Source organism: Dioscorea cayenensis, chromosome 1 (genome assembly GCF_009730915.1).
Source record: "Dioscorea cayenensis subsp. rotundata cultivar TDr96_F1 chromosome 1, TDr96_F1_v2_PseudoChromosome.rev07_lg8_w22 25.fasta, whole genome shotgun sequence".
NCBI lineage: Eukaryota > Viridiplantae > Streptophyta > Magnoliopsida > Dioscoreales > Dioscoreaceae > Dioscorea > Dioscorea cayenensis.
This window is the reverse complement of record NC_052471.1, coordinates 9,294,488-9,322,376: the sequence shown is the minus strand read 5'-3', so window position 1 is coordinate 9,322,376 and position 27,889 is coordinate 9,294,488. Positions and strand designations below refer to the sequence as shown.

At 35.1% G+C, this 27,889-nt stretch overlaps 1 protein-coding gene across 2 annotated transcripts; it reads left to right on the top strand.

Moving 5' to 3' along the window:
* The first annotated feature begins 3,218 nt into the window (after window positions 1-3,218).
* LOC120266671 lies at window positions 3,219-4,581 on the top strand. 2 transcript variants are annotated; one of them, XM_039274412.1, is made up of 3 exons: window positions 3,219-3,796; window positions 3,899-4,123; window positions 4,287-4,581. In XM_039274412.1, exons 1-3 carry the CDS (start codon window positions 3,599-3,601, stop codon window positions 4,500-4,502), a joined length of 639 nt encoding a protein of 212 aa, XP_039130346.1. In that variant the 5' UTR covers window positions 3,219-3,598; the 3' UTR covers window positions 4,503-4,581. The 2 variants fall into 2 exon arrangements, with proteins under 2 accessions (XP_039130346.1, XP_039130275.1); XM_039274341.1 differs by having other exon boundaries at window positions 3,223-3,796; window positions 4,242-4,581.
* The last annotated feature ends 23,308 nt before the right edge of the window (window positions 4,582-27,889 follow it).

The following is a 27,889-nucleotide window of genomic DNA, read 5'->3' as shown; positions in this document are numbered from 1 at the left end:
AGTGTAAAAAAATCGGATAAGTTTAAGTGAAATCATGGCACTTTTATGCTCAATCAAACAACTTTAAACGAAATCGGATAAATTTAAGTTAAATCGAACAAGTTTAAGCGAAATCAAAAAAGTTTACACGAAATCGCATAATTGTAAGCGAAATCAAAGAAGTTTAAACGGAATATAACAATTTTAAGCGAAATCGGATAAGTTTAAGCGAAATAGTTTACTCTTAAGCGGAGGACGAAAATAGTTTAAGCGAAATCGAAAAAGTTAAGAGAGAACATAAATTATTACGCGTAAACAGGGAAATTTAAGCGGAAATATATAATGTTCACAAAAAAGAAGGGTTTTGTGGAATTAAAAATTAAAATAATAGTTAAAAAATCAAAATAATGGTTGGAGATAAGAGGGACCGAACCCCGTGCCTCTCGCATCTAAAATGAGCGCTCTTCCATTTAAGTAGAGTTTAATTGATATCGGTTAATGTTAAGTGAAAACAAAAAATTTTAAGTAGAAACGGACAAATATAAGTTGAAATAAATAATGGTAAATGATAACTCCAGAAATTAACCGGAAAGTGCATACAATAAGTGACTATTCTATATACTATACGAGAAATATTATTTATGAATGAGGACATAATGTAGAAGAATGAAATAAAATGACTACATATCAAGCAATGAAAGGATATTTACGACAGGAGTGAAGAACACAATGGCATGTCTACAGCATTTCCATCTGCATCAACAATAAGGTCAACGGCAACACTATTTAGTATTTGATATATTTGGCACATACACTTGAAGTCAATTTCAGAATCAATGGGACAAATAGTTCGGTTTGCATCGGGTGTGACAAACTTCACTTTCACAGTGGCAATGTCAAGCTCCCATCTTTGACATATCTCATCTAGAATTGACTCCCAAGGAGTCAACGCTATGAACTGGAGGACTCGGCCCTCCCCCCTATACCTAGAAACTGCGCAAAAGGTATCTATTGGTTGCGTGCATGAAGAAAGCATGGTCAACAATTACATGACCACAAAAAAAAAAACCAAAACAAGTGTAGAGAAGCTCACATGAATTGTTTTCCGAGTGAAGAAATATGCAAAGTACAAGAATGCAAAATAAAACCAGAACAACAGAGAAGAGACAAATCTATCTATCCTGCGTAGATGGAAACAAAAAAACCAACAAAAAGGATGGTGGAAGAAGAAGGCAACTTGGGTTAAAGAAGCATGTAAAGTTAAAACTGACAATTGTACTATTTTTCAAAAAGTTGACAAGACCGGACGCCAGTTTTCCCTCCAACTAGCAAGGCAAAAAATGGAATATTGCATGAAGTTAACTGACGGAGTTATAGCCAGGGACCAAACCGTCAGAAAAATAAAAAAAGAGGGACTGTTTGTCAAATTCAAATGTCAGAGGAACTTTTAAAGAAGTTTGAAAACTTTCAGGGACTAAAAAATAATTTTTTCTTTAAATTACCTTTTGTTCCTAAAGAAAGAAAAAAACCATACTCATTTAAATAGAATTTAAAATATAAACAAAGACATGGTAAAATTTGATCAAACTTTACATGATGCAGAGTATTAATAATGATTGAAAAGTTGTGTTCCAATGATTGAGTGAGATTGACATTTGTGGGAAAAAGATCACTTTCACTTTGAAGGCGTGGTTTTGCCGGGTGGTCTATATAATGGAGTGGTGAGGTGGATATATAATATATTAATATATTATGATGTAAGGACACTTGTTGGGTAAAGGAGCTTCCATGAGTGCCCTACACGCACGCTCACAGCGTGTGATCCAATTCAGCAACCTTTCTCTCAACTATATTTCCATCAATAACCTCTTTTTGTACTTCAAAATTAAGTGGAGAATTATAGAGGCCTTATTTATTTATTTAGTTATTAATTTATTATATTTTGACTGAAGTATTTATCAACATATATTTGCTAATTTTAATATTATTTAAATTAATTTTGAGAGAAATTTATTCATATTTATATTAAAATCAATTTTGAACCATAACTTTTTTATTAAAATTATGAATTATTAGTCGATATGCTGAATTTTGATCTTTCCATGAATAAACTACCAGTAAATAGAGATAGTTAAGGGTAAAATATAGATAAAGTACATCAAAACCCTTATCCGTACCAGTAACCCCTACTTTATACCTGTACATTTGTATTTTTTTAAAAAACAATCCATACCCTAACCCGTACTTGTGAGGTATGGATATACCAGCAAAGTACCTATTTACCCATTGTTCAAATTACTAAATTAAATTTAAATACTAATAATAATAATAATAATAATAATAATAATAATAATAATAATAAATCATAATCCATTACAATATAATATTTAAACATATGTCGATAAATTTAAAATTACATACCCTATCACAAAAAGTAATAAAAAATTATATATATATATATATATATATATGAGAGTACTGGTACGAACTCTTACCCTCTTCAACGGGCAAGGGTAAGGATTGACTAGTGGCATATCCTCTATCTCAGGTGTTGTATCTTTACTCAAAATGAGTATTCAAACTCCAACTAAAGAAAGAATATGAAATATACAAATAGCTTAAGATATTAACTTTTTATCTATGCACATGTCTAACATAGAGCTTAGAGAATGGAGATTGCACGATCAGTATCAACATGGGTGAATCCACTTTTTAGTGTTTGTGGCTTTGTGGACGGTAAAGATGATGACTAATTAATAATAAGTTTTATCATTATTTTTATTATTATATATATATATATATAGATATATATAGATTATAAAATCAAGACAAAAAATATTTAGAACTATATATATATTTGAATGGTAAGAAGCAGTTCTCCATAAAAGGTGATTGGTGTTTTTTTTTTGTTCAATCCAAAAAAAAAAGAAGATTGTTTCTTCAATAAGGTTACAAAGAAAAATGTGGGACATTTTGACAAATACTTGTTCCTATAAATAAATCAATTCTGATTGAACACCAACATTTTAATCTATTAGAAATTCATTTTTCTATTCAAATGTTAATTATATTTCAAGTAAATAATTAATTACTTTTGTTTCCCAAAATAAAAGATTTAATCATGTAAACAAAATCAAGTGCCATAATTAAACCCCCAACCAAATATCTTGAGAGCCAAATCCCAACCAAGCAAGCAAACTAAGCCAAGAAACCCTGAAGAAACACAAACCTCGTGTCACTCCCCAGACCCGAATCCGCTTACCCCTTCACACGCGCACCTTGCCGGCTTCACACGTGTTGCCCTAAATTAATTTTTTTTTAAAAAAAAAATTCCAAAATAAAATAAATAAAAATAAGGCATCCTTTACGTTGCATCAGCTGCCGACCTAGTGCCGAGCCCGGACGCAAAGAACCCCCCAAACGCCTCAAATCCTACGGCTCATCATCGTTTCCAGCCACCCTTCTAAATCGTCACCGTCCATTCCTCTTTTATTTATATTTTTCTCCTCCCTCTCTCTCTCTCTCTCTCTCTCTCTCTCTCTCTCTCTTCTTGCCGAGTTTTCTCTCAATCACCACCACCACTCCTCCGTTGATCCCACTGCATTGAGATTCGTATCCGATGATGATGCGGCGTGTGGCGGCGGCGCTAGTGCCGCCATGGCTAGAGCCACTCCTCACCACCCCCTTCTTCTCCACCTGCTCCTCCCACTCCGACGCCGCCCGCAGCGAACGCAACATGTACTGCCTTGACTGCTCCGGCACCGCCTTCTGCTTCTACTGCCGTTCCGAATCCCATTCCGGCCACCGCGTCATTCAGGCAACATTCCTCCCCTCCCTCTCTCCCATCTCGCCTTCCATCTGTTTGTCTAAATGCCTCACTGGATTCTCTTTTGTCTTTATTTCAAATTTCTTGGATTAGATACGGCGATCATCGTACCATGACGTCGTGCGCGTGGCCGAGGTGCAGAAGAGCCTGGATATCTCCGGCGTCCAGACCTATGTGATCAATAGCGCCAGAGTCTTGTTCCTCAACGAGCGTCCTCAGCCACGCGGTGGTGCCAAGGGCGTGGCCAGCCCACACGCCTGCGAGATCTGCTCCCGTTCCTTGCTCGACCCCTTCCGCTTCTGCTCTCTCGGCTGCAAGGTCCTTCCTCTCTTCCTCTCTCTCTCTCCTTCTCTTTGGCATTCCTTCAAATACCTTCCCTGCCGCCATGTTTGCACACACACACACATATATATATATATAAATTTTGTATCTTTAGTTGGTGGGGATAAAGAGGAATGGGGATGCGTCTTTCGTTCTAAAGGAGGAGGAGGAGGAGGAGGCGAGCGGGAGTGGCGGCGCCGGCGTCGGAGAAGAAGGAGAAGGAGGAGGAGTGGAAGGGAAGGTGAAGGATAAGGAAAGAAGAGCTGAGGGAACACCGGACCGAGGTAGGGCCCACGACATCCGCCTCTCAACGCCATCCCCGCCCAACTCCAGGCGCCGTAAGGGCGTGCCCCATCGCTCCCCTCTCACTTCTTAACCTGAAATTCCCTAAATACCCCTCATTCATTCTTCTATTTACTTACAACAAAGGAATTATTAAACCTCTCTCTCTCTCTGTCTGTCTCTCTCTCCCCTTCTCTGCTCTTCTTCTCATTATTTTTAATAATAGCAAGAAAAGAAAAAATGATAGAGAGAAGTCATTGTCAATTTGGGAGCTATTGATTGATATTTATATTTATATTTATATTTATATTTATATTAATGATGAAATAAATCATAAATATTAAGTTAGGCATCCATTTAGGTAGGCAGATCCCAATTGTCCAAACCACATGGAGGGTTGGAAAAGTGATAGGTCCCTAAAAAGAGGGGATTTTTTTATAATTTCCTCACCCTTCCCTGCCGACTTGGCTTGAATTGTAAACATTCTTTCAAAAAGTGGGGCCATCGTTTCTTTCAAGGACCACCCAAATAAATAAATAAAAAATATATATATTTTTTATGATTGGGCTAAATGAGTATAAAAAATTGGGAGGTGGGTTATAAACTAATTGGTATTGTTGTTGTGGTTGTATTATCAAAGCTCTTTATGGTTGTCTATACCTTTCATTTATCAAAACTTGTTGTATAGTATCTAGGTTAATTTGGATATTGTTGTCTTCTTTTTGGCTGGCATTTGTTGGAAAGGATGTATTATTTGGATTGAGATTCCAGTTTTGGAGATTATATCCATGTTATTTGGATTATATTAACAATAAACATTATGATCTTTTGTAATCTCATTAGCCTCCCTCAAACTTTATCATTGCTAAAAATCTCAAAACCAGATGTGAGAAGAGATGGGTAAATTTTTGAGTGAATACTGAATTTTATCATTATTTTTAATTTGTGAGTGAGTACTAAACTTTATCATTATTTTTCAATTTGTGTAAAAATAAATACTAAATTTTTGATTTCAGTTCAATGCCAAGGTAATTGGTGCTTTACGGTGTTTTTTTAATGACATGGATGTCGGAATGTTCTGTGTCGATATCCATTGAATATGTCACTCACTGATAAACGTGAGTGACATACAAGACATTTTAACGTCCACGTCACTAAAAACTCATAAAAAAATCTCAATTACACTGCTGGTAAAATGAAATCAAAGCTCAATGTATATTTTGATATAAATTGAAAATTAATACTCAAATTAAAATAAATACAAAAATTCAATACCCATCCAAAAAATTTACCTGAGAGGAAAAGGATCATCGTGTTAAGAATCAACAGTTAAATTTTTTGGCCAAACATATGATAAAAATAAATTTGACCAAATGCTTGCGAAATTATATCGTTTTCCAGAAATGGCGTGTTACAGTTTCGGGATGCAAATGTAATGATAAGTAGAGAATGAGCTAGTTGTTATTAGGAAACGATTTATTGCTTCAACGCCCAAATGCAGTGGAATTCAAGTTAGATGGACACCGGCCCACATTATGTTAAACTCTCATAGGTCATCAACATTACATCTATGATTAGTTGTTGTCCTTGGAGAAGTAGTTGATCTCTCAATTGTCATTAGATTGAAAGACTTACATTAATTAATTAATGCATCTTGTCCTCATTTAACAGATAATTGGATCACTTTTATATGCTCATCTGAAACAGTTGTATATGATTATCAAATTGAATAATTTAGACTTTATGTGATGGTTGGACTTGTTTTTCAACATTGATGGGATTAGTATGGTCCGTAGTAACATGGTACAGTGGGTTAGTCACAAATGGAAGTTAGGGTCTTTATTGAAGTTTTCTTTTCTTGGGGATGCAATTGATAATATTAGCAAGGAAAGGAAGTTATTGTGTGGATTCCAAGATACATCAAACATGGATAATTATTTGGATTATTTATCTAAATTTATTTTTGTCCTAATTTGTTAAAAAATTATAACAATTATATATACAAAAGTTATGGTGACTTGACGAACTCTAAGGATAAATCTTCTATCATGTAACTCTAGATGAGGGATAACATTGTTCCTCTTATAGAAGACCCACGTCAAAATCAGTAAACAATACTAAAGAACAGTACTAGGTTTTAGTTTTTAGTGTATTTATCTAAATTTATTCTTGTCCTAATTCATTAAAAAATTATTACATTTATATATACAAAAGTTATGATGACTTAACAAACTGTAAGGATAAATCTCTTATAATGTAACTCAAAGGAAAACATTGTTCCTCTTATAGAAGACTCACGCCAGAATCAGTAAACAAATAAACAATATTTTGTGATGAGTTACCATTAGACTACTAGTGGGTTTTCAATATTTTTTTAAGTGGATAAATTATAACATGTATGAAAATTATATTTGTTCCTATGTATTTTTACAAATCATTTTTTTACTATAAATTTAATAAATAACAAAAGCAATTTTTTTCTCTTCAGTCATATTTAGGGGAAAAAAAAATTAATGATGAATATGTATCTTATTAGATTATTAGTTAACTTTTATTTATAAAAATATGTAAACAAATAAAAATAATTTTATAAAAATATATAAGTAAATATAATATTTGAAAATATATTAATAATTATTCACTTTCACAAGGGCATCAAAGTAATTTCGTCTATCATTCATGTCTCTCTTCTTCCATCTAATTTTCTCTTTTGGTTAGCAATCATTCATTACTCGAGCCGTAAAGTTATCAAATGGGTTGACATTTGCATTTCCAATGCAATCATACTTTGTCTTTTCTTTCCCTTTTTTGTTTTTTTATTATGATTAAGCTATGTCAAAATGACATGAAAACCCAACCATTCACCGTTGTACACGTCCAAAGATTATGCATCAGAGTTGTTTGTACTTTTGCTAATAATATAATTAGGTGTTTACACTATACATTTCCTTTCAAGGTAAACTTCGGTTAATCACCGTTAGTACCTAGATTTTTAAGTTCTAACTATAGTTAAAAAAACATCCAAGTTACCCTTAATATTATCACTTTTGTGCTTTCTTTTCATCTTCTTGATTTATTTTAGCAGTCTTATATTAATTCTCATATCATAGTCTTCCCATATAAACAATGACTCATATGTTGAGAACCAAGTCACATATTTTCTTTCCCCATATTGTTGTGAGACTATTTATTACATCTCTTAATATACAATTTTATCCTAATCAGAAGCTGAGATGAGAAATTATTAGTCCACCAATTTCCTATCTAATTCATCCACATGTTTTAGGTGCAAGAAAAGTTGTCAATACTGTACTTATATTAGTGGTACCGGCCAATACGTACCGGTTTTAGCATAAACCGGTACCTTTGTTAGTTTGATTTTTGTTGTTATACCAGTCTATACTAATAGTACTAGCTTGCATTAGACTATACCAATTGCAATCACATAATTTCCTATGGCATAATTTAAAGGTTAATCATATATTCTTCAACTTGATTTGAGGATCACTAATGTAATAAATTTATGTCAATTATATATTTTTGGCTATTGTATTCTCATTCATTTAGTTTCCTAGTTTAGATGCTAGGCTCTTGTATAAGTAGGATAGACAATTTGTATTATAGGGACAATAACAGTCAATTAAAAACATTCTTTTACCATTATTTTCTCTTCTTTCATGGTATCAAGAGCTAGTTAATTTTTCCCCCTCAGATCCTGCCTTGTTTCTATTCATAAATCGAACCTAGACCATAATCAACACTAAAAAAATAGTATTCTTCATACACCATGACCACAAACACTCTAGAAAAAGTTACAGCACAACCATACCAATTAAATATCACTATCTTCATTATTATTACTTAAGACTCTACAAACTACTTCACGTGGAGAAATCAAGTTGAATCCATTCTTCTTACCTATGATCTTATCGGACATAATGATGGGTTCTTATCACCACCAAACCTCTCTTCACCCAAGTTTCTTCATTTGTAGAGACATGATCGTCTTGTTTACAGTTACATTATTGTAATTATGTAATCAAGTATTGCCTCCTTAGCACTTGGATGTTCTAATGCTTGTGCACTTGGGTCAAACTTGAACAACATTGTCTTCAACAATTCATAGCTTGCCATTCGGTGCGTTGCGACTAGCTTCACACAACAATCAAAGCCAATCAATCCAGTACAGATTGCCTTGTTGGAATATCTGCCATTACTGAAGAATAGGTCGCCATTGGAGACTATGTTGGTAATGAAGATCTCGTTCTATTCACAACTAATGGCTTACTAGAACATTTCAAAGCTTTTATCACCACCACTGAGAATCCATTGTCTCCATTTCCTTCATCGATCTGTGTGGCAAGTGACTAGTTCATTAACAACGTCTTCCTGTCTTCCATGGACTAATGTCAACTTTGCTCGAAGTTTCTCTTGTTGCTCATGCCTAGCACAACAAAAATCACAGTAGAGCCAAAAGAGGGCGTAGTTACTGCACTACTAATCTTCAATCTTCTTCAAGCAATATGTCTTTTAGTTCCTAAAATTTGCAAAATCAAGTTATGCCAACTAGTTGGGATCAACCCAAGCCCAGTCACTTTAACTCACAAAACTTTGTATCTCCAGCCAAATTTTTTTGCCTTAAATTACCACCATCCCATTTCTAATAACCATTCTACCCGTAGCTTTCATTGGTTATATTACCAAAGAAGTTCCTCACAATGTTAGATGTATAAAAAATGGTGACACATTTGGTATAACTCGGTGTTACAAGTATGTTGCATCTCATAATAACTTAAGGAATTCCAATTTTAGTTTCAATAACCCCAAAACAACCTTCTTTGTTGTCAACCTCAACTTCACCACAAATGCCTCTACTTGTGTCATGTCCTATCCCGCGGGATCAGCACATGACAACCTGAGGAGAGACACCCATGCCACTCAACCCTCGTGTCGCTACAAAGCTAACAAAACCCTGGATTTTCATAATCCTGAACTAAAAATCACATATGCAAAATGAACAAGGTAGGGGGTACAATAGTAGCACCAAGGAAGCGACGATGCTATATCTTGATAAAAGAGTTCAAGGAGACATGCTTGTCACAAATACAACAAGGTTTCCAAGAAACTAGACAACCATACAAACCATGCATATAGGGTGACAAATACACTAGTGGATCCATGTCCTTATACAGTGCAACATATTCAATAAGAAACATACATTAGACTGGAATTAAGAAAGATAGCTAGAAGAATGCTTAGCACTCTGTCCCGCCGCAACGCCACTAGATGAGAAACCCTAGAAAGGAAGGAGAGAGTGAGTAACCAAAGTCACTCAGTAAATATGTTAGCACAATTATAAAGGAATATAAAAACAAAGCCTATGAAATGATAATAACCAAACTTTTACAATAATACAAATAACTCTGAATAACTCAGCATATATTTTACAATAATACAAATAACTTTGAATAACTCAGCATATATATAACAACATATATATATGTATTGTTGAAACATAGTCAGCATAAAAGATTCATTTAGCTCAAATAAGGGTTTTCACGTTTAAAAATTCATAACTGAGCATAATACAAGTTTTTAATATATTACAACATAAAACTCGACATAACTCCTCTACGTCATTTGAGTTTGACCAATCGTATTCTAGATTTGACAGTATTGATGCCATACAGTTCCGAGCATTTGGATACTACGACAGTATGAGTGTCACACAGTTTTCGATACAGTTGGGGTTATATGATAAGGCTTTTACTGACACAGAAGAGTATGAGCAGCTTCCTACAGATTATCCCAGTAGCTTGACTCCACAGCATGCGTATAGAGCATTATGTGGCTAGGGTCAGTATGAGCCGGGAGCGTCCAAGGCTACGTACCTCTCCCGACCGAGCTACAGATATATCCATGCAGTCCTGAGCAGATCGATGAGCGGCCACGGTGATAACACCAGAGTTTTGAGCAGACAGGAGTTACTTTACTTACACTCCAAGGTACAGAGTGAGCCAATTCACTTGGGGCACATATTGGCCCAGTACTTGCGCTACCAGGGCCATTATGCTCGAGTGGGGGTGATTTTTTCAGGCCCATACATCACCAGACTTATCATGGGCATGGGTCTACTAGATGCCATTCGAGGGGCCAAGAAGATCACAGTACCGTCGCCCCTCGGCTTGGAGATTATGAGGTTGATAGGAATGATATGGAGGTACAGAGACGGAGTTTATGTGTTGATCATGCTCCCACTAGAGCCACAGCCAGAGCAGATGTCGACCGAGGTACCTCCCACAGCATAGGAGCCACCTCCAGTGCGTATATTTTCTCCCACTTGAGCCCATGATCGATTTGAGAGGCTCAAGACTGCTGTGGGAGTGTTACAGACAGAGCTAGCTGAGGTTCGCAAGATACAGGCAATGAACCACATGGAGGTGATGGCACGTCTCGATATTTTACAGTAGTTACTCGAGCGAGACGCGACCTTACCATTTGTAATGAGACCCCGCACCCCTCAGGCATCACCAGCACCTCCATCATCATCACCAGCAGCACCACCTACTTCACCACTAGCAGCAGCAGTGGCAGAGGCAGCAGAGCCCGACACCGATGCTTGAGGTGTCTTACTTTTAGTTGTTCTTGTTTTCGCATTTTATTTATGCATTTCATTTTGGACTTGTACTACTCAGAAAGGATCTTCCTTCTGAGTTTATCTTCTATTTTTAGTTGTTTCGAGTTGTATTTCATTTTCATATCTTTACATACTCGAGTTTATTTTGTTTTTGTTGAGCTACACTGAACCCCCTTGTGTATACGTGCAGATGGTCTTGTGAGTCTGGAATTTGAGATAGTCATGGACACGGTCAATGTGACATTCACATGGCCGTCTGTACTCCACAACCCATTGGAACTCAACTCTCAAGGAATATAGCTCCATCAAACATACCATTAGGAGTTCATGGGAGTATTATTTCAATTGCCCACCTCCACATATGGTTTTGATTGCTTTATATTATATTGTGTTTGCATGCGTACATTGAGGGCAATGTACATCTTAAGTGTTTAGGGGAGGGGGGAGTTCACATTACACATGTTCTATACTTATGCTTTTATTGTACATGCTCATGTAGCCAATGTCGGTTCAGCTTAGTTGTAATGGTTGTATTCTTAAGTTTAGGAGAATTTTTAATATTGAATGTTCTCATGCCTTAATGTTTACTTGAATTTTTAGGAATTTTTGCGCGATTGACACTTGTTGCACTACTCACTCATTAAACCTTGTGGAAACTCCAGTTTGACATTTCAGGGATAAGTTTAGTTGTTTCTTGTTATAGTTTCTTTGGAAAAAAAAGAGGTTGAATGAAAAGAAAAATAAAAGTTATGTTTGTGTTGTTTGTGCATTGGGGGTGGAAAGAGCTACCGCCTATAAAGTATGAAGTTACTCTCTAAGTCGGAGACTAGCTATGCCCTAATGAGAGAAAGAGCTACCACCTCTAAAGTGTGAAAGCCACCTTGGCGGCCGCTTAGGAAATGGTTACCTTAGAGGATGTGTGAAGCTACTACTGTCTCTGTTCTTTCTTTTGTACATAAATAAGTCCTTCTTACTTAGAGCTTTGAGGAGTATGCATTGCGTTGACTTGAGTGAGTTTACACACACTTACACGATATCAGGTTGTTGTCCTTTTTGATTCAAGTTTTTAGCTAGAGCATTGATTTTTCTTATCCGGTGTTGAACTTTTTCCTTACTTGTAAAATGCTCCCTTGCATGCTTATGGTGAACCTAAGGCCAAGCACTTTCAATGTTTCCTTCTTATATGCTTTAATGTTTTACTTTTGCTTGAGAACAAACAAAAGCTTAAGTGTTGGGGAGTTTGATAAGTGCTTGTGTATTAGTAATACGAAGTATTCTTTTTCTTACATTGAACATGACTTTTCACAGATTTTATCACTCATGCATGTGTTTTTGTGTTCTTTTATGCATGTAGGGTTCTGGAGACAATAGTGGAAGAAAGAAACCAAAAGTAGATCGTGAATGTATTTTGTTGATGAAATCTTAGAGTGAACAAACGCGAAGACACAAGTTGTGTGTGAAGACATGTGAGTGTTTGCCAAACTCCATTGTGCTTAAGCGAATACATAGTTTGGAGGGGCATAAGGGTAGACACACTTATGTGTTCCGACTTGTTCATTATTAGCAAGATCTTTGTCAAATGTGATTTTATTGAAGACGAAATGCGATCTACTGCATGGGTGTGTGCCCATTCGTCTTGGGCTCAATGAAAAGGGTGAAATCGGGAGTATTTTGGTGTAGTACTGTAGTAGTTACTGTTCACAGCTTGCAGAAATTGAATTCCAAGAAATTTACACTAGCGTGTGGAAATTCCACATGCCCATGTGGATGCCCGATTCCAGTCCTATTTAAGTTGCGATTTCAGCCTTTTTAAAAGATCTTTTTATCATCTTTTCCCCTATCTTTGGAGGCACTCGCGATTAGGGTTTGGAGAGACTTTGGCTAGGTCTTTGGAGTGGTTCTACGGACTTCAACACCGCGTTCCTTCAGAAGATAGTTATTGGGAAGCTTTCGTCGGCATCGATTCGGCGAGGTGTGCCCTAGATTTGACAAGGGAACTTTTGGAGAATGCGAGCTACTCCACAAGACGATCGATATGGACTACAAGGGGGTTTTATTTATAGATTGCATGATTTTACATTCGATTTCACTATTGATTGTATCTTGCTCCATAGAGAGCTAAACTCCTAGTGGGTGCTTGGACTTGTAAACCCTAAGATGATTTTTTTTTATTAACCTTTCATTGTGTTTCTTTAATTGATGTTTTTAATTGAGTTCTAACCTTCAATACTTGTTGAATTGATTTTCCCCTATAGTGACACTAGGGTTGAGAATCTATCTTGGTAATCTTTGTGGATGAGTGACACACCATGAGGGTTAGATAAAGCTAGGTTAGAGAGGGTCGAGAGAGTGAGTCGAGAGGTAGCGGAACACCCTCTTTCCCTTCCGATATGATTTATCCTACCTCCACATTCCAAGAGTTATTTAAGGTTATAATAGAGTGAAGTGCTAAGAGACGAACTCCGCTGGGGCTTAGTTGTGCAAGCAACAGAGTGAAGCGTTAAAGTAATTCTCAGTGCTGGAGCTTAATCATCACTAGGGATCTTTTGTCTGGACCAAAGGGTTAGATCTATATTAGGGAATAGGGTTTATCACTTGGAGTCCTTAAATCTTCATGCAACTCCACACAGTGTGAGGCGTCGAGAGTATCCCTTTCTGCCGGGCATAGTGTAAAGGTTAGTCACGGTTGACCTTAGGTTTGGGACCGTATGTCTTAGAATTTCCATAACTCATTAGACATAAGTTAGGAGATATAATGATTGGTCTTGCACTTGAAACAATAGTCCTTGGGTGAGCAATGTCCGAGTGCCCCATTTTCTATCGATTACCTCTCCTACTTTTCTATTGCTTCTCTTTCTTCTTTACTTTATTTCTATTTGCATTGATATTGTTCACACCTTTCTTGAATCATCTTCACTATAGTTAAATAGCAATATTTGTATTTTCGAGCACTATTTCTTGTGGATACGACTACCCACTCACTAGCGTACTTTATTACTTCGACAACCCTTGCACTGCGGTACGCACACGCAAAGGGGTATGTCACACCTAAAGTGGATAAATAAAACCGAGTCCTTCATGCCACCTCTAAGAGCTGGCACATAGGGACCCCTTACTGTAGTAGGCCGATTACAATCCCATCACCATCAAAACCACCCATAGGTGTATCAATAATACAATCCACATAAATTGCATCACATGGTCATTATCCAGGACAATATTCACATATCAGGAAAGAACATCATTTTCATATAAATCAATGCCACAAGTATAATATGTGAATAAAGTTTCATGCTTCATTTTAAACTGATATACCAACATGTCATAAGTATTTTCATCAAACATCAAGAGTTTTGCTCATAATTCATTAGCATAGAAATTTATTTCCAAACTGACCAAAGCATCGATTCAATATGATAAAACCATGGAAAACTCTTAAATAAAGCAAATGGAGATTTTTAGTTAATATTCTAATTGAATTATACAATCACTTAACTTGTTCACAACTTAGACTGGGCAAACACAACCACACACCCAACCAAAGCTGGGCAAAAAAGTAAGAAAAAGTAATCACCAAAAAAATTACCGGTTGTGCTACAGTTGTGCTATAGCAACACGATTTTAAGGATGAAGGTTACTCAAGATTTCAACAAGATACAAAAAAAGATCATAATTCAACAACATTGCACTTATCAAACAAGATGCCATTGCAAGGTTGAAGGCTCAAAAACTATCATTTACTACAAGCCCTAGATTTACTTAACCGAGATGAAGATCATGGAGTAGAGAGAAGAAGAAGAACTCATACCTTGATGATTTCAAGAAGAAGAAGAAGAAGAAGAAGAAGAAGAAGAAGTGAAGGATAAACCTTCTATCCACAAGCAAAGGAGGTGGAGAAGGTTAGTGAGAGCTCTCATTCAAGGAGGAATGAATAACAAATGAGGAAGAAGGGTTAAAAGGGAAGATAAACGGGTAAAATACAACTATATCCTTGTCTCAAAACCTTGGATAAAGCTTCACATAGCTGTGTGAAATGTTCACATGGCCTTGTGCATTTCTAGCAATATACTATAGTACCACTACTACAGTACCCCCATGCGCTTTCTGGCACTTTGCTACAGTGTCGCTACTATAGAATTCTTGCTACAATACCTGCCACTATCACGAAACCAGAAAGACACAAGGGTACCCATACGACCGTGTAAATGTCCTTGTGGGCCCTTGAAAAGTCACATGATCTCCTACATGATTGTGTACATGCACAGGATGACTCCTGGCCATAAATTCTGCAAAAACACACAAAAACGAACATTCGACAATCATGAACTCTACAAAATACTCAAAATAAACTATCGCACACACACAAAATAGAGAAGCAAAATTGAACACTAGTCCTTAGTATCACAACTTTCCTTCCAACATGATAACACATAAAACATATTTTGAGAATGATCCTTAGACTATTCTCAAATATTCTTTCCCCATAAATTAGCTCCTCTAATTATGTCATTGTATATTTTCTAATATATAAATATTTGAAATCTTTGTAAATTAGGATCAAAGTATTTTCTTTCTATTTTAGATCATTCTACCAATGTATAAAATAGGACCTCTATGTACTTTATTGATCAATGAAAATATAAACCTCTTTTATGCTATCAGGAGCCCAATTTTATTGATTTTTTATTTTATTTTTTTCACACCTCTTTTGCAAACACATTGATAAGTGCCTAAATGTATATATTTTCTTATACATATTTGTTATACTTAGCATGTGATTTCATAGAATTGATGTCGTTTTGTGTTTAATCTTTGGTTATTTACTTTGTAATGCATTATGAAGCCATGGAGAACTCAAGGACATGATTTGGGTGAAAAAGAAGTGAATTTGGAGGTGTGGCACTGTAGTATACTACTATAGCACTTGAGAGAAGAAAGCCTAGAAAAATCTCAAGAAAGTTCATGCGGCCTCCATACGGCCTGTATGGCACCCAGACATTGATTTGGGTGAAAAAGAAGTGAATTTGGAGGTGTGGTACTATAACAAAAATCATTGTAGCAGGATTAGTGTAGCAACAGAAAGAAGAAAACCTGAAAAATTTTGGGAAAGTCTATGCGGCCTCCATATGGCCCGCATGGCACCTGTATGGATTAGGAAGAACCCATTTTGCTCTCCATATGGCTCCGATATGTTCCCTATATGGTCCGTATGGCCTGAGGAGGGGAGGGGAGAGGGGGTGGGGTGTAAATACACAATTTTAGGCCAAGATGGGGGTCTTCTTTTTGCCTTTTTGGGCCGTAGCCACAACATGTTCTTGAGGCTTTTAGGCCATCTTTTGGTAATTATCCTTGGGAAATCTAGCACACATCTTCACCAAGAGGGAGAGGAGCAAAGGAGGAGTAGAGTAAAACCCTAGGCCATTGGCGGAGTCACTTGAAAAGAGATCCGCTGGGATCACTAGAAGATCCTTCAAAGGCTTCATCAATTCAGGGAGATCGCGACTTTAGAGGGGGTTTTATGCTTTTTTTTATGTATTTATCTTCCTTGATTATTGTATAAGTGTCCCTCATCATAAGGGACTAAATTATTGTGGTGTTTAGACTTAAATGAACCCTAGGGTGATTCATGTTGAAAAACTTTGGATGTTGTTAATTTGTTAATTTGATGGTTGTTTAAGATTCGATCCATTATGCTTTGTATGCTTTGTGCTACACATGGAGACCTCCGTAGTTCATTCTTGAATTGTGCTTGTTGACGCAGGATGCGTGCTTGTACTAGATCATACTTGGGTTGAAAGGGGATGCATGTACAGATATAGCGAGGGATTCGGGTGTTGGTAGCCCTCCAACATTGGGTTTAACCCAAAAAAAAAAAAAAAGTAGGTTTACTCCTATTTAGAGATCTCCTAGAGCTTAATGCGATCGTATGAGGAGTTGATTCAGAAGGGATTCTAATCAACACTTATATGGGATTAGGGGTTAACCGCCAAGGGATTTGGGGTTATTCTATTCAAGAGATTTGTAGGTCTTAACTACTTGACAATATATCTTTAAACCATCTTAGTTTAGGTCTCAATGACATCCCTAGGATGATTCTTTGTCTAAACACCCCCTTCTCATGCTTGACACTCCCTTGTTTATTTATTTGCATGTGTTCCCGGCCTTAGGTTAGTTGGTTTATCTTCTTTGTTTATCTTTATTTGACTTTGTAGGCTAGAAAAGTAGATGAAGAGTGAGTAATAGTACTTTCTTGGCCCCATGGAATACAAACCTTGTGTCACACGTAGGGTATTACTTAGTGACCCCGTACACTTGTGGGAGAAATCATCACACATTAGCTACAATACTCTCCAGCCTAGAATACACCCATCCCCATCACATCCCTCAACCACACAATTCAACCACACCAACTATATAGATGGCAACACCTCCATTTCATATCGGCCACAAAATATCATCAACTTCATTACTATCATGCTTGATGATACAAATTATTTGATATGGAAGGATCAAGTAAAGAGTATTCTTTTTACCTATGATCTGTTTGGATATGTGGATGGAACTATATCACCACTTAAACCCCTCCATCAGCTTCCAACCCCACATCACCATCTATAGAATTCCTCCATTGGAAAAAACAAGATTGTTTGGTGAAATGCTGTCTCTCTTGATCCCTCTCTCCCTCAATCGCATCACGCATACTTGGTTAGAAAACATCATGTGATCTTTGGACAAAGATTGAGCGCTATTTCATACAACAATCTATTACTAGCAGGTCTCATCTCTGATGCCAACTCCACACCTTGAAGAAAGGAAATCTATCAGTCACAGACTATCTAACATCACTCTCAAACATTGGAGAATAACTTGCATCCATTGGTGATCAGGTCCTTGAAAAAGATCTCATCCTCTTCACCTTCAACGGTTTGCCATCGGACTACTCTACTTTTGTTACAACCATTAAAAATCTTCTCGAGCTACCCACTGATAAGTGCTTGAGTGAATATATTGTTATATGTTTTACATGCATTAAGCATTATTTTTATCAGGTTTTATGGTACATAAATTATATTTGCTATTCTTTTGTACAAATAGAGTTGTGGAGGCGTGTAGAGAGAAAAAAAAGTATAGATAAGTCATGGAGGCACATTTTGGGAGCATTTTGCGCAGCACAAGAATAAAGACACAAGTTAAGCTCATACACATGGGGGTGTGTGCCAACTTCTGAAAGAGTTCAAGTTAATTGGTGAGTTGGAAGGCCACAAAGGCAGTAACATTTTCATGTCCCAACTTGTGTGAAGATTTTAAGAGCCTTCCCAATGGTGTTTAGTAACAAGAAGCCATGTGATCCACCACACGGGCATGTGTCCTGCCGTGTGGTCTTAAAAGAAGGAGATTTTGGAAGCATTGTTCATAAGCGTATTGTAGCAGGTTACTGTAATAGATATTATAGCAATTATTGTTTATGACAATGTGGAATTTCCGAACAACCTTGTGGAGAAATTTTTCATCCCACACGGGAGTGTGGAAGCCCGTATGAAGCCCCGATTTCTGATTATAAAAGGTTGTTTTGCTCGATTTTAGGTTATCTTTTGTGTGGCTCTTGAGATGTGAGGCGGTTAGGGTTTGGAGGTCTTTACGGCTTAGGAGACATTTCTTCACCAACTTTGATCTATTCTTCCTTCATCATAGCATCAAGGAAGCCACTGGCAACCTTAGCTTCAGAGTGGATTCCATCAAGACATTGAAATTATCCATCAAGGCCATCAACATAGATATTAGGAGAGAGGGGTTGTTTCTATGGATTTTACATAATTTCATTCATTAATTGCTTGTTTTGTATATTTTCTTATGAAGAGGTAAACCCCTAGATGGTATTTGGGCTTGTGAACCCTAGGATTCAAATCTTGTGTGGATTTGCTTTGTGTTTCTATTTAATTTGGGTTTGGTTGAGTTTCAATCTTGTTATTTTAATGCTTGCTTGCCTTACTGATCTTATGGTTGATTGCTTTGTATGATTTGTTCACCTTGGTGAGAGAGAGGTCTCCATTAGGGTTAAAACCTCAAGATTAAAGAGGGTTGAGAGGGTGAGTCATGAGATAGTGGAGAGCCCCCTTTCTCCTCCAATTGGTGTATTCTATCTTCGTATTCCCTAACCTCTAAGCAACCATATGTGGCGTGAGGTGTCGAGATTGAGAGATTTCTTTTTTGGAATCTCGTAGGCGGTTAGGGACTTTGTCACCTAGAACTAGGGCTAGGTCTATTCTTAGGAATAGGATACAACCTTTGGAATCCCTAAAGTGTTATGAAGTCATGTGGTGTGAGGTGTTGAGACTGAGAGATTTTTCCACAGGGACCTCATAAGGGACTAGGATCAGTATTTGTAGGTAGGGACCGATTACCTTTGGATTTCCACGAGTTTATTAACTCCGTTTAGGAACACTCACTACAAGAAATACAGGAATAGGCAACGGATTTTTCCATCTCTAAAAACTACATTTCCGTTGCTACAAATATTTAGCAATGGAAATTATTCTAATGGCTATTCCTAAGAAGCTATTCAAATTTCGTCGTTATTTCTTATGTTGTGCCGACAGACACTTCCGTTGCCAAACACAAGAACTCCGTTGTTAATATAATAATAAAATATTCATTCCTTTATGGTTCACCAAAATTCCGTTGCTATATTTCCGTCACTAGTGTTGCCTAGTAATGGACTATTCCATTACTATTATTGTTATAGCTACAGAAAGTTTAAGTTTAGTAACAATATTTTTCTTATTTTAGCAATAGAATGCCCGTCGCTATTATCTTATTTCTAATGAAAGTCCGTTGCTATGCCCTCATTAACTACAAAATCCATTATATTTCCATTGCAATTGTTCTTGTAGCAACGGAATTTCGGTTGTTATTTTCTTATTAGCAACGGAATTTTTTTCGTTGCTATTTCTCTTGTAGCAACGGAATTTTGATGGTTGTTTTTCTTATTAGCAACGGATTTTTTTCCCATTGTTATTTTTCTTGTAGCAATGGAATTACAGTTGTTGTTTTTTTATTAGCAACAAATTTTCTTTTTTCCGTTGCTATTTTTTTGTAGCAACGGAATTTTGGTTGTTGTTTTCTTATACAATTTCAATATATGTATTCGCAACAGAATTTCCGATGCTATTTTTCCGTTTCCAACGGAATTTCTATTATCATTTGTTATTTTGCAACGGAATATCCGTCGCTATTCTTTGTTATTGATTATCATAGCTATTAGCTACTGAATTTGTTTTGTCACACAACCTGCACAATTTATTATACTAATAAAAAAAATTACCCATACAAATATGAATAATACAAATGATCCATACAAAAATTATCTCATCAAATATCCACAATCCATCATTTCAACCATACCAAAAATACAATTAATCCATACAAATAATCCAACATTCAATTCATAGCAAAAATACAAATAATCTATACAAATGATCCAACATTCCATCACAACCAAAAATCCATCATCAATAATTCTCTAATCCATCAATACAATTGTCACCAACAAACAAAGTGAAATAAGAAGCCATCATGAACATGCATTGAATTACCTTGATTTTCTTTGATCCCTCATCTTGGCCATTGTCTTCCTTTATCAAAAATCCTAAAAATTTAAAATCCATCAAATAAAATTTCTATAGAAACACAATTGTGAGCAACAAACAAAGTAAAAGTAATATATCAAGGTACATTTAATTGCTTTGAGTTTTTTTGGTTGCTCTCTTCTTGCTCCAATATCTTCCTTTATGAAAATCATGAAATTTTAAAATCCATCAAATTAAATTGCAAGTAGAAATTTATAAGTAAAGCACTAAAACTTAAGAGGAGTAAGATCAAATTTATACCTAAAATAATTTACTTGTTGGTGGAGGAATATTTAACCCAAATTTCTCCATCATGAAACTCATCATAATCAGAAATTGAATTTTTAAGTCGCTTATGTCACCTACAACATTCTTCACTTGACTTACATCATCAGTCAATGATTCAAGCTTCTGCTCTAAACTCACAATTCTATCATCATTAAGAGAAACGTCCATATGTGGAGTACTAGTAGAAGGACCACAAACTGAGTTAGTTGTGCATGCAGCTGCACTAGAAGTAGCATAAAAAAATGCTTTAGAATTGACCATGGTGCCAAACCCATATACATGCGTACGTGTAGCTATCTTTCCTCCAATTGATGATGCCCATGCTTCTGGATCAAACTTAGGATGATTAGAAGTATTATCACCAATTTTTTTAGATAATGCAAATTGATATTTATCCTATAACAAGTGAAAAATATAAAAAAAATTAATTGATTGAAGTTTACCAAAATATGAAGTAAAAATTCACAATTTAAGGAATGAATTACTAATGATTAACATACACTAACAACTTTGGATTTATTATCTACAAAATCACCACTTCCTTTTGACTGTTCATGAGTTCTCTCAAAGAATTCTGGATATTGTATTGGTCGTTGAAGCTTTTCTTCCTACATAAGAAATGTTTTTAATTAGACTATACATATAATTTTATTATTGCAAATGTGTGTATACCATTAGCTTTTGAGTAGTAAGAAATGAACGATAACCACTAGTGTGTTTCATGATACTTCCTTCTTTTCAGTTAAATGATTGGCCAATGCTTTCTTGGATTTGTTTTGCCAACTCTCTGTACTCCAAACTGTATCGATCAAAGCATCCCAAATTTCAGTTGGCATCCAATGCCTTTTCATTCCTTTACACTTTTTAATATCAACAATATTAGTGACACCAGCTTCTTTCATAGCTTTTGTTATTTCACCATTCAATGTATCCTTCAATCGCTCCTTACATGTCTTTTCCCATACTTTTCATACATTAGGTTCCTCTTGTAAGGGCCAATTAAAATATTCCTAATATTGTGCATTAAAATTAGAAGTCACATCCACAAAAATAAGATTTAAGGTTTAAGGAAGTAAAGCAAGTTAAGATAAGATAAACACAATTGATAGTTGCCACAAATTTCTTCCACCTAGCTTCTTTTACATCATCTGGAATTTTTCTCCATGTTGGCCACACCCCAGTAAAATAGTTTTTAATTAATTTAACAATAGTTGATGGCACCCCTTTCTCCGCAAAAATACTGTAACAAGTTATAGTTAGCCATTAAAAAATAAAAGTATAAAAACAAAGAAATAGTTAATAAACCCAAAGAAAAAAATCACTTGTGAATATATCACATTAAATACAAAAATTTCTTCAAATTACCTATCACCAAGAATTGTCAAAGTACAGTTTTTATTTGCATCTTCTGGAGTGATTCTTCCTAAAGTAGGACCCCTTGTTCGACGTTGTCTTGCAACATCTTCACCTACATCGATAATCCACCAGAATCCAATTCCAATGTCTCATTTACTATTGGTTCAATTGACGAATTAGATGGCACTTCAAGGATGGATCATTATTTGTTGATGTTTGATTGCCTGGATTATCCATAGAAGATGCCATCATAACTGGTTCCATGGTGGACTAAACAGTGGATGTTACTTTCAAAGGTGGACGATATGCAGAATTTCTTGTAGGACAATTGTTGCTTGTTTTAATTGCTTGACCTTTACCTTTATTTTTTGTCTTGGGATCTTTGGGTCTAACCATTGTAGCACTATTGCAAAAAAACATTAATTGTTAAGACCAATTAAAATTGAAAATCTTTAGCTACATATTAATACAAAAATTAAATAATATTCATATTGATGATACATTAGTGACTACCATAATAACCAAAACATACACACAAAAGTTAAACAATATTCATGAACAACAAAAATACATACATTAGTGACTATCATAATAACCAAAACATACACACCAAAATTAAACAATATCCGTGAACAACAAAAATACATACATTTAGCCTATAAGCTAGTGACTACAGTAGACAAATTGAAAACATACATTGAGTGAGTACATCAGTGAAAAACTTAAAATGAACTAAAAAAAAAACCTTTCATAGGCAAGATAAATTTTATGCATGAAATAAATGGAGAGATTAACAATTTTTTATGAAAAATAAGTAAATTATATAAAAGACTATAGATAAGTCTAGATATAAAAATATATGTCCTTGACAAGTACTATATTAAAAGCTCTTAATTATCATCGGAGTAATGAAAATCATTTTCTTCATCATCTTCATATTCATCTCCATCATCTCCATCATCTCCATCATCCACATTGTTTTCATCATTCCCTCTTTATTGCCATTTTCATCTTCATCTTCATCTTTAACTTCATCTTCAACTTCTTGTTGTTCTTCAACAAATGAATTTATCTCCTCAAATATAACATTACCAAGCATCATACGTTAGGATACCATCATTCCATAATTGTTTCAATTCATCTATCAAAGGTGGCAAGAACACATCAATGTTTTGGCCTGGACTTTTTTCCCTAGAATAACCATATTAAGAAATATATATGATTGATTCATGCACATCCAAGGTGGCAAATTATAAACAACAAGCATTACCGACCAAATAGAATATGGTTTTGTTGCAGGTTCAAAAGGACTAAAACCATCTGCATATAACCCAAGTCTCATGTTGCGGGATTCTTGTGCAAAAGATGGGTACATTTGATTAAAGTGCTGCCATGCCTCCTCATCAACTGGATGCCTAAGAACTCTATCAGTGCTTTTATTAGTCACATGCCATATCATGTTTTCCGTAGTCTTCGTGGACATGTAAAGCCTCTGAAGTCTCGGTATAAGTGGCAAATAACGTAAAATCTTGCAAGGAATTTGCTTTTGTTTCCCCTTTTTGATTTCCCCAACTATCTCATCTTATACCGTGGATGCCCACACATAGCACAATGGTCAAGTTTAGAAGCCTCTTTGTAAAACAACATGCAATTATTTTGACAAACATCTATCTTCCCATAGCCCATACCTAGACTTTTCATCTTCTGTTTTGTTCTATAGAAGTTATGAGGCAAGCATTCATCTTGTGGTTGCATGTTCTTAATCATCACCATAAGACAATCAAAACATGACTTCACTCATGTTAAAATCAGATTTTAAATTTAGTAGTTGTGATAAAGCTGATAGCTTTGAGTACTTGGTACAACCTTCATATAAGGGTTCGTCTGCATCATTCAATAAAGAATAGAATGTGGATGCCTTGGGGTTTAGTTCTTCTTCCATGAAACTTGAGCCTGTATCATGATAAGGAGGATTGTCCAACTTCATACTCTCCATGAGAAGTCCAAGTTGTATAGCCAATCATAAAACCATTATAGTAGAGGTGTTTACGGATTATGTCGGCAATTTGAAACGTGCTATCTTCACAACGGCGACAAGGACACTTTATAGAATCCCACTTACAATAGAAGTTTGAGAATATGCAAAGAAAATAAATTCCTCAAATCCCTTAACAAATTCATCATTGATAAATGATGCCCCATCCTTACGACAATACATCCGAGATCAATCTCTGTTCATGTTTCAAGTCTAACAAAGCTGCCAAGTAATCAATCTGTTCTCACATAAAGAGATAAATTTGTGTTACAATTCCACCAAGGTAAGGCTTATCTAACTTGAAATAAAAATAAAATCCATTGAAAATAGTTTAAAGTCATGAACCATAATTATTTTAATGCTAATCATAATTTAATTTCTTGATTGACTAATTAAATTGAATTATAATCAAGCATTACTACGTTTTTTTTTGTTATTTTAATTATAGTCTATTATAACTTATAGACAAAAAATCTTAATAAGATAATTTTTCTTTTTATCTAAAATAATAGTCAAAGTATTAGGTAGGGCTAACGTGAGATTTGTGTTATTCTTGGCAACATGCATGTTGAAAGCATATAAACCTATATATTGTGATTATTATGGGTATGCATTTACTTTACTTATAAAATAAATAAATACATAAATAAATAAACGCAAGAAAATGAAGGCAATTTCAACTTACCGAATATGGTTTCCCTTCAATTGTTCGAGAAATAGAAAAGATGCCTTCAATGAACCCTGCTCCTATAGATGAGAAAATAGATTTATTTAGATAATCACACTAACTTGATTGCATTATATAGCCGTTACTCATAAAAACTAAGAGAGCACCATGATTGCATTAAGTAGCCTTTACTCATAAAAACCAAAATACTAAATTAATTTATTACAGGTTGGTTTATATCATGCATGTTTCATTTATTATTAGATGATAATAAATTGTTCACTTATATATGTATATATATATATAAATCTTAATCTTTAGGAGGATACATGAGTAATTTCAAGATCTTATTGGGGGTGAATATGTGTAATTCCAACATGGCTATACGTCAAGTGTATTAACATGGAAATAGAACAATTTGATGCCTAATTAAGTCATCACATGCCTAAAACCAAACATCCACATTGAACTATTTCTTGTTTTGATTTTATTCTTTAATGCATGGCGACATCATACATTATATGTGATGCTCTGAATAAAATCATTTGAAGATCCCTGTCATACATCTTTGAGAAGAGAAAAAAGAACAGCTAGAAAAAGGTGAAATTTCTTTCTTGGATCTTAAGCATAAACCTTCTTGAAAAGAATAAGGAAACAAGCAATGCAAGAAAAGAAAATAGAAATGCAGGCCACTTCTAATTTGGCTCAAATACAATATAGATATATTTATATATAATAAACATGTTCTCCATTGAAATCCCTCTCAATCTTAGAAACTCAGAAGAAGAACAAATATATAAACCTAGACTGTATCGGTCTTTCAACTACAAGTCGAGGTGGCATTTATCTCATTACCCATAGTACAAAGCCCGATGGGACCAATAAACCTAACAAATATTTCCATAGTGAAGTGTGGTTTAGGTACAATATGGTTTAGATTCCAATTAAGCATGGTGACAACTTTCGAAAACTAATAAATGAGGACGATTTTCAATTATTTCAAATGAATAGCATCTGATGTGTTATGATACATTATAGAGACAACAATATTATAATCACAAACAGTCTTCTTTGTTATAACTACCTAAGAAAATATGTGAACACATCCCTAAGTTGTGTTACAAGGTAGCAGCAAGAAAGATGGTAAACATAACCAATTAAAGGTAGCATTCTCATGATCTCTAGTTAATCTTGTGGTTCAACTAACTAAACAAGGTATCATTGTATATATTATTAGCAAGTAATGAAATAAAAATTTTCAAAGGCATATAATGGTAAAATCAGAAATTACAAGTGTAGTAAAATTCACAAAGAAGATCGAAGAACGATCTAGGATCTAACAGATGCAATATAATAAAAGCATTCACTTTGGACAACACACAATCTTCATCTGCTATGAAAGCAACTTGTAACTGGTTCACAAAGAGATGTATAAACATATGGGCAAGCTTAATTTAATTTTATTCATATGACATAGCTAGCTGGTTTGAATTTTAAAATTATAGCAAAAGGCAATGAGAGTACCTATGAAGTAATACAGAAATATGAAAACCGAAACTATATTGTTTGGTTGATCTGGCAGCAAGTAGGAGAGCACCTGCAACTATAACCATCATTGAGAGTTTAAAAGATAGTAGTGTAGTACGTCTTTGCTATAACCAGTAATTGGAACATACAAGTATATTTGTAATGAGGGCCAATATGGAAGATGACACAAAGCACGAGAGAGAGAGAGAGAGAGAGAGAGAGAGAGAGCTACCAAACCTGCAACATGACAATGGAATCAAATAATCAATAAAATCAAAATTCCTGAAGGTTAAATATATGTAGTTTTCAAAATTCAAAGTAGTTTCTCTGGTGAAGTCATATGAATTCTTTATATAATTTGAACCGCATTGAAACTAATGGAAAGAGAAGAATAGCCATACAGATTCATAGTCTGATGTTTGATGTTGACCAATAATATGCTAAAGGATTATAGCTCTTTGTGGCTATTAAAACTAATTATGTGTGACTAATACTCAATAACATCAAATTTGGCTTCCAAAAGGTCACAATTAGCATCTATATTTAATTACTACTGCAGAGAAAATACATCCAACGCATCCATTAACAAACTTTCATGGGGCAATTGAATATTAAGAGTATCATCACCTATTAATGTAAATAAAGCCTATAAATAAGCAATTGCATAAGAATCCCACAACAAGAACAACATCTTGACTAATAGGAGCTGCACCTTCCCACCAGCCTGTGCTTAAAATCCAAGTATATGTTGAAGAGTGTCCATTTTCCAGTTAAGTGGCAACAAAGGCAAACCAATACATAAAACATTCTGGACTCTATATATTACTTGAAGCTATTTCCAAAATTTTCAGATAAGGTTCCTAATAAAATCTCAAATCTTTCTCATATTTCATCAAAAAGAACATGAAATTGCAACTAATTACTTCAATCAACAGAGGCTCGCTGAAGCTATTTCCAAAATTTTCAGATAAGTTCCTAATTCAATTTATTTTTACTATTTTTAAATTCTAAATGTTATCATCTCTTGGTGTGTGTTTATGCCTAACGTGTAATTTTTGGTAAAGCTAAAGTTGGGGAATAGAATGTGAACAATGGAGAAAATTAAGCTAAGGACTAACAGATCATGCATGAAATGTGTTCTGTGTATTGTGTTTCCCACTCAAAAATGAGAAAGATTCAGCTTTGCTTTGTTAAAATCATAAGTACAAAGGTAGGGCGACTTACCCAAATGCAAAATACAATTAAGAGAGTTTGATAATGGGGAGCATAAGACAATTCAACATAAAAGAGCAATTATTCTACAAACCTGTAGATGGGCAACTATATCAGCTACTGATATTCTCGA